This window comes from Salvelinus namaycush, unplaced genomic scaffold, assembly GCF_016432855.1.
Source record: "Salvelinus namaycush isolate Seneca unplaced genomic scaffold, SaNama_1.0 Scaffold1443, whole genome shotgun sequence".
In the NCBI taxonomy this organism is placed as follows: Eukaryota; Metazoa; Chordata; class Actinopteri; order Salmoniformes; family Salmonidae; genus Salvelinus; species Salvelinus namaycush.
The window spans coordinates 46,591-55,019 of record NW_024058168.1 but is presented as its reverse complement, the minus strand read 5'-3'; the positions used below and the strand labels follow the sequence as shown (position 1 = coordinate 55,019).

Here is an 8,429-nt window from a genome sequence, read left to right as displayed (position 1 = left end):
AGCTGATTATACTAACAAGGCAGTTATGAGTGAAATAACATTCATAAATGTTGTCTTATGTGGTCATTGCATTTCACTCTTATAGTTCTAACAAAAAAACGTTTTGTTCACGCTGTAGAGATTGGTAGAGAGATTGTGCTGTACATTCCAATACCAGTGCTTGTCCTCAATACCCATTGTAGCTGAGCTCTTATAGATGAGACCCTTGACAATTCATTTGGACAAACTCACACGAGACTTGCAATACAACAATACAACTTTATTGTCCAATGTAACACATATAGTGTAGCCGTGGACATTCATTGGATTTCCCGAGGAAACAATCTCTCTTTTGTTGTTCATTCATTATGCATCGAGGAGTAGAGGCACAATGAATGTTCAGACATTCTCCCATTGAGGTGCAACAAGTCCCCGTCTCTCGTACTCTCTGATACACACAGGACTGGAGATTGAGGGTACAACCCCCTTTAAACCTTTTTGGCCTTGGATTCACGTGTACACAATAGCCACTGTGATTGGCTGATCACTTCACACTAACCTGCCATGGTGAGTGAGTAACGAACGAGAAAGGTCAAATGACAAGTCACAGCTGCATGGAAAGAGTCAAATGTTAGATGAATCACCTATTAATTAACTTCTTATGGCTGCAATCCCGTTAACGGGATGATATGACAACAGCCAGTGAAAGTGCAGGGCGCCAAATTCAAACAACAGAAATCTCATAATTAAAATTCCTCAAACATACAAGTATCTTATTTAACAACCAAGAGGAAATCTGCAGTTCAAACAATAACAAAATGACCCTGCCACTGTGTTGGCAAACACCTGAGCTATGGGGCTCTAGAAATGTAACCACTCTCAAATTCATAGACAGAGCTATGGATGCAGGGACTGACCATCTGTGAGATCAAAATGATGGTTTTAACCATGTTTTGAGTCTGCACACAATGTTGATTTACATTTACATTGTTTACAAACAATGGAGTAAAACAAACTTAGATTTTGGCTTCTGATGTACATGTAAATGAATTATAAGTCCAATAATGGATGTACCAACTAAATAATGCCCCTAAAAAAAGTTGAGTAAAAATAGCTCATTTAGAAAGAAAAAGATGATACAACTCACTAAGATATATTACTTTCTATGCTTTGTCAGCACAAGATGACATTGGGAAATCTTCACAATACGTATTTTTTTGTGCTGCGACGACGCCAAGTCAGACACCAGTGCTGCGCTTGCAATTCCTCTTTAGGAGCTTTTCAGATAGTTTTGTTTACAAAGCCGCATATCCATTAGCTTAGGTTAAGAATTTAGTTAATGCATTGCACTGGGTAGATTTAATTTTCAATTCAGGAAGTGATTTTTAAATTCAGAAACACAATCAACTTTGACAGAGAGAAGATTGTGTATCTGTCGTCAATTATGTAACGACTGTCTCCTCTGCTATTGGTCAGGAACTAGAGGAGGCGGCGGCCAACGCGGCGGAGGAGGAGAGGAGACGCCTGCAGACCCAGACTGAACAACAGGATCGCTACAGGATGGACCTGGAGAGGGAGAAAATGGTACCTACCTAGCTACTCACAATTTAGCGGTCAAAGGAGAATATGTTTGTATTTTAAACTACACCCACCGCTGACTACTACCCCTTATGTGGCCGGCTACTTCATTGACTTTAACAAAATTGCCCCTCACACTTTTAGTTGGCAAATTTTTCCTTACACTGGCTACTTCAGAATTACAGAGTAGGTAGAAGTTGTCCTGCACCATGTGATACTTCAAGGAGTAGGTAGAAGTTGTCCTGCACCATGTGAGACTTCAAGGAGTAGGTAGAAGTTGTCCTGCACCATGTGAGACTTCAAGGAGTAGGTAGAAGTTGTCCTGCACCATGTGAGACTTCAAGGAGTAGGTAGAAGTTGTCCTGCACCATGTGAGACTTCAAGGAGTAGGTAGAAGTTGTCCTGCACCATGTGAGACTTCAAGGAGTAGGTAGAAGTTGTCCTGCACCATGTGAGACTTCAAGGAGTAGGTAGAAGTTGTCCTGCACCATGTGAGACTTCAAGGAGTAGGTAGAAGTTGTCCTGCACCATGTGAGACTTCAAGGAGTAGGTAGAAGTTGTCCTGCACCATGTGAGACTTCAAGGAGTAGGTAGAAGTTGTCCCTAACCACTGATTCAGCTTGTTCAGCAGGTTCTCTTCATTTATTCAGTAAATTCTTGGCTCCATGAAAATGATTGCAACATTCTAGTTCTTTCATCCTCCCATCTATACCCCTAAGCTCATAACCTTTGACATTTATTCCACACATCCTACTGACACACTTTATAAATGTCATCTTCCGTTCATAGGACTGCCATCAATAAGGTTACATTATTTCATTATCTCAGGCCAATGTCTGCTCTGTTTCAGGAAGTATCCAGAAGGGTTGTTTCCTCTTTTCTTTGTTATATGTATAAAAAAAAGAACGGAAGGTTTACAGATTGGCATTAGCGATGGCAAGTGTTTCCAATCATCACATAATTCATTTTCATAGCCTGAAGGGTAGGACTGAATGGTAGGAAGTTAGTGGGCATAGGATATAAAATCAAATGACTGGTTATAAGAGACAATGGGTCTCCAATAAATATATGAAAGAGAAGATGCAATGGGTTAAATTAGTTATATTAAAGGGATAGTTCAGCCATATTAGATTCAATAAGTGAGTTAAATAGACTGCTTGGCTGACAACGTGCATCAATGAATGGTCAAATAGCTGGCAACAAGGACAAGAAGCTGCCATGTGGGGAAACGTAGGTGGCTCGTTTCAGCCCGTTTCACACTATATAAACAAAAGTGTGTGGACACCCCTTCAAATTAGTGGATTCGGGCTATTTCAGCCACACCTGTTGCTGACAGGAGTATAAAATTGAGCACACATCCTCGCAATCTCCATAGACAAACATTGGCAGAAGAATGGCGTTACTGAAGAGCTCAGTGACTTTCAACGTGGCACTGTCATAGAATGCCACCTTTACAACAATTTAGTTAATCAAATTTCTGCCCTGCTAGAACTGCCCCGGACAACTGTAAGTGCTCTTATTGTGAAGTGGAAACGTCTAGGATCGACAACGGCTCAGCTTCGAAGTGGTAGGCCACTCAAGCTCACAGAACAGGACCGCTGAGTGTTAAAGTGTGTAAAAATCATCTGTCCTCGGTTGCAACACTCACTACCGAGTTCCAAACTGCCTCTGGAAGCAACGTCAGCACAATAACTGTTCGTCGGGAGCTTCATGAAATGGGTTTCCATGGCCGAGCAGCCGCACACAAACCTAAAATCACCATTCGCAATGCTAAGCGTCGGCTGGAGTGCTGTAAAGCTCACTGCCATTGGACTCTGGAGCAGTGGAAATGCGTTCTCTGGAGTGATCAATCACTCTTCACCATCTGGCAGTCTGACAGACGAATCTGGGTTTGGTGGATGCCAGGAGAACGCTACCTGCCCCAATGCATAGTGCCAACTGTAAAGTTTGGTGGAGGAGGAATAATGTTCTGGGGATGTTTTTCATGGTTTGGGCTAGGCTCCTTAGATCCAGTGGGGGGAAATCTTAAAGCTGCAGCATACAATGTCATTCTAGACGATTCTTTACTTCCAACTTTGTGGCAACAATTTGGGGAAGGCCCTTTCCTGTTTCAGCATGACAATGTCCCCATGCACAAAGTGAGGTCCATACAGAAATGGTTTGTTGAGATCGGTGTGGAAGAACTTGACTGGCCTGCACAGAGCCCTGACCTCAACTCTATTGAACACCTTTGGGATGAATTGGAAAGCCGACTGCAAGCTAGGCCTAATTGCCTAACATCAGTGCCCAACCTCACTAATGCACCTGTGGCTGAATGGAAGCATGTCCCCGCAGCCATGTTCTAACATCTAGTGGAAAGCCTTTCCAGAAGAGTGGAGGCTGTTATAGCAGCAAATGATTTTGAAATTAAATGTTTGACGAGCAGGTGTCCACATACTTTTGGTCACATAATGTATCTCGTTATTGATACCATGTCTTGTTTTGACGGATTCGCTAGCTAGCTAACCAACTGTAACAACATATTTGAGAGACAACAAGTGCTCATTGTGCAAATGTATGTTTTCAAGAAACATTTGAAGACGAAATATACTTTTCCTGTTGTCAACAGTCTTAAGCCAACTCCGTCTGTTTTTCTCCATAGTTGTGCGCGCGTTGGTTTTGTTGCTAACCAACCAACCCCTTCTATCAGTGCTATAATCTACTAACCACTGACTCCTCAGGTCCAAGAGCGCCAATAGATTTAGTTTTAGAGAACTGTAGTGCTCTTTCTACATTGTCTTGTCGCTGGTCTTCATGTGGACTGTGGTGCTCTTTCTACATTGTCTTGTCACTGGTCTTCATGTGGACTGTGGTGCTCTTTCTACATTGTCTTGTCGCTGGTCTTCGTGTGGACTGAGGTGCTCTTTCTACATTGTCTTGTCACTGGTCTTCATGTGGACTGAGGTGCTCTTTCTACATTGTCTTGTCACTGGTCTTCAGGTGGACTGTGGTGCTCTTTCTACATTGTCTTGTCGCTGGTCTTCAGGTGAACTGTGGTGCTCTTTCTACATTGTCTTGTCACTGGTCTTCAGGTGAACTGTGGTGCTCTTTCTACATTGTCTTGTCGCTGGTCTTCAGGTGAACTGTGGTGCTCTTTCTACATTGTCTTGTCACTGGTCTTCATGTGGACTGTGGTGCTCTTTCTACATTCTTGTCGCTGGTCTTCAGGTGAACTGTGGTGCTCTTTCTACATTGTCTTGTCACTGGTCTTCAGGTGAACTGTGGTGCTCTTTCTACATTGTCTTGTCGCTGGTCTTCAGGTGCGACAGGAGATGGAGGAGCAGGTGGCTCAGAAGTCCAGTGAGCTGGAGCAGTACCTGCAGCGCGTCCATGAGCTGGAGGACATGTACCACCGCCTGGAGGACGCCCTGGAGGACGAGAAACGTGCCAGGCAGGACGAGGAGACGGTCCGCAGGCTCCAGGCCCGGTCGGTGCTCAACACACAGACACATAAGCGGGCATATACTGTACATAGGCACGCATATACTGTACATAGGCACACATGCACACTCTTGATCCCTGGACTTGATTGTCTCTTTGACTAGAGTCACTGTAATTGTCTGCCAAGTGGAGTGAGTCAATGTGGAAGAGGGTGACACACACACAGACACACACACACAATTCCATTTCTGTGGATACACTGAGACACAAGGGGGCCACACAGACACACACACACTGAGACACAAGGGGGCCACACAGACACACACACACTGAGACACAAAGGGGCCACACAGACACACACACACTGAGACACAAGGGGGCCACACAGACACACCAAGGCATCTACATGTTTCCTACATAGACATAGGCAACAGTCCCTCCCGTCCAGAAACCCTTCCTTCCTCTGTGCTGACATTTGTGCTTCTCTGGGCTCAGCACTTTTCACATTGTGTTCTCATTGGGAATTTGTATGTTTGTGTTTGTGTGTATACCCCCAGGATGGATATGTATGCAATATAATTGTTTTGATCAACATATCCCTTTTGTTTGTATATTACACATTCTGAACTAACTGTTCCCTGTACCTAAAGTACGTCTCTCCAGGTTACTAGAGGAGGCTGTTCCCTGTACTTAAAGTACGTCTCTCCAGGTTACTAGAGGAGGCTGTTCCCTGTACCTAAAGTACGTCTCTCCAGGTTACTAGAGGAGGAGGCTGTTCCCTGTACCTAAAGTACGTCTCTCCAGGTTACTAGAGGAGGCTGTTCCCTGTACCTAAAGTACATCTCTCCAGGTTACTAGAGGAGGAGGCTGTTCCCTGTACCTAAAGTACGTCTCTCCAGGTTACTAGAGGAGGAGGCTGTTCCCTGTACCTAAAGTACGTCTCTCCAGGTTACTAGAGGAGGAGGCTGTTCCCTGTACCTAATGTACGTCTCTCCAGGTTACTAGAGGAGGCTGTTCCCTGTACTTAATGTACGTCTCTCCAGGTTACTAGAGAAGGCTGTTCCCTGTACCTAAAGTACGTCTCTCCAGGTTACTAGAGGAGGAGGCTGTTCCCTGTACCTAATGTACGTCTCTCCAGGTTACTAGAGGAGGAGGCTGTTCCCTGTACTTAATGTACGTCTCTCCAGGTTACTAGAGGAGGCTGTTCCCTGTACCTAAAGTACGTCTCTCCAGGTTACTAGAGGAGGAGGCTGTTCCCTGTACTTAATGTACGTCTCTCCAGGTTACTAGAGGAGGAGGCTGTCAAGCGGGCTGAGCTGGAACAGATCCACCTCCACCAGCAGAGGGCCATCTCTGAGACAGAGGTGGAGAAGCAGGAGCTGCGGAAGGAGGGAACGGCCAAGGAGAATGCCCTGCAGGCCGCCATGCTGCAGCTGGAGCAGCTAGAGAAAGAGAGGCAGGGGGCACTGGAGCAGTACCAGGTGAGAGATGTTTTAGGGCCGGTTTCCAGGACAAAGATTCACGACCTATTTCTGGACTAAAATGTACTTTGAACAAAGATTCTCAATTATTTTCAGTTCAGGAGTAGGACTCATTTTGTTCTGCTGGAACAGGGATGCTTGAGTTGTGGTGCTAGAACAATACCTAATTATACATGTAGGGGGTGCTAGAACGGTGGGTGCCTTGTGAAGCAAATAGTACCAGATGACAATTGTAGGTGGCAGTAGAGTTCTACAGATGAGCCATGGATTGTCCTGTTTCACTATCAAAAAAACGACTGATATCGTATTTTCTTTGTTTGTCACAGGAGGTAGTGCAGAAACTGGAGGATGCAGCAAATAACACCAGGACCTGGAAACATAAAGTGGCCCACCATGAGGGATTAGTCCGCCTCGTTCAACCAGGTAACACAACAACTATATTACTGTACACTTTCCTCCTTTTATCAATACTCTCTCTTCATTCTTCCCTCTGTTGTGTTGTTTTTTTGTTCACCCTCTCTGGGTGCATCTCAATAATCTAAAGTGGCTTCCTTTCCTCATTTACTTTCCTTTGTCCGCACTGATGTGAGTGAACTTTCTTTTGTCTGCACTGATGTGAGTGAGCTTTCCTTTGTCTGCACTGATGTAAGTGAACTTTCTGATTTTGTTTTCTCAGGGTCGAAGGGGCCTCAGAAAATCACTAACTGGGGCCCAGCGTCCTTCACTGAGGCAGAACTGAGCTTGCGGCAGAAAGACTGGCAGGAGAGGAAGAACCAAGCTGCCGAGAACCAGTAGAGCCCCCATTCCCACATTCAACACACTCATGGTTGCTGGAACAATGATGCAATGTTGCCCTCAGTGTGCCAAGTTGCGTCTTCAGCATTCGTTGACCAACTCAAAAGAAAACAGGAAAGGCAGGCTTGTTTTTACACAGACACCAGGGTTAGAAAATGTCGAGGGCCTACCTGGACCTGTCCAATACAAAAGGCTCATTTTTATTTTCCGTTGCAAAGCGTTTTGAAAGGTTTTCTATTGCGTCCCCTAATGAACACAACCTAGTTCAGAGCAGGTGCAGCACAGATCTTGATACTACCTGGATAGCCGTAGAGGGAAATGAACAGCCAGATTAAAATTGCTTTCATATGAAGGAATAAAGGAACTGCACACTTGACACTAATAATTAAATGTCTGTGGGGAAGGTGCAGTCGTTTTTATCAAAATGTTTTTGAGCGTGTTTTGGCGTATTTCAATTTTTCCTAAGATTTCACAGTTTGTCTTTTTTAAATGTTAAAACTACAGCTTGCATAGTTTTAGGATGACTGTTTTTGGTTCCATTGTCAAAGTGATAGAATTTATAGCACTTAAATAGCCCATGTAAGTATGAACAAAACTCTATGATAACATCATGGAATGAAAATCAAATGACCGGAGCTTATCTCAATAACTAGCCATCATACTGTACTGCTCCCAGTATTTCATGTCATTTTTGTGTACACATACTGTAAGAAACAGGGCATTTTGCAACATTACCCTTGAAGCATTGTTGCTAGCAAATATACAGGGCTTTGTACCCCGGTGCCAGAACCATCATCATGGGGGATATGGAGTTGTTGTTGAACTTTTGCTATTTTCTATTCTTTCATGTGTAAATCGCTTAAAGAACCCTGTAATAAAACATTACATAAATCTTAAACAGTAGTTTTGTGCAATTGTTGCAAGTAGTTACACATTTGTTCTCTATCAACTGATTATTGATATATAATTGAACATTGTTCATAACAGAACACAGACATCACAGGAGGTTGGTGACATCTTAATTGGTGAGGACGCGCTCGTGATAATGGTTGGAGTGGAATGGTATAAAACTCATGGTTTCCATGCGTTTGATGTCATTACATTCGCTCCGTTCCAGCCATTGAGCTGTCCTCCCCTCAGCAGCCTCCACTGATAGACATAAGAACCCAGTCTCTG

The 8,429-nt window shown here is 44.0% G+C and overlaps 1 protein-coding gene across 1 annotated transcript; it reads left to right on the top strand.

The window, feature by feature from the left end:
• Positions 1–1,455: 1,455 nt before the first annotated feature.
• Positions 1,456–8,140, top strand: LOC120036697 (switch-associated protein 70-like; the record flags this gene model as incomplete). The annotated part of the gene is made up of 5 exons (XM_038983087.1): positions 1,456–1,563; positions 4,857–5,023; positions 6,260–6,458; positions 6,785–6,881; positions 7,135–8,140. Coding segments are annotated over 5 exons (690 nt in total), but the record flags the coding sequence as incomplete, so codon positions are not given.
• Positions 8,141–8,429: the final 289 nt, after the last annotated feature.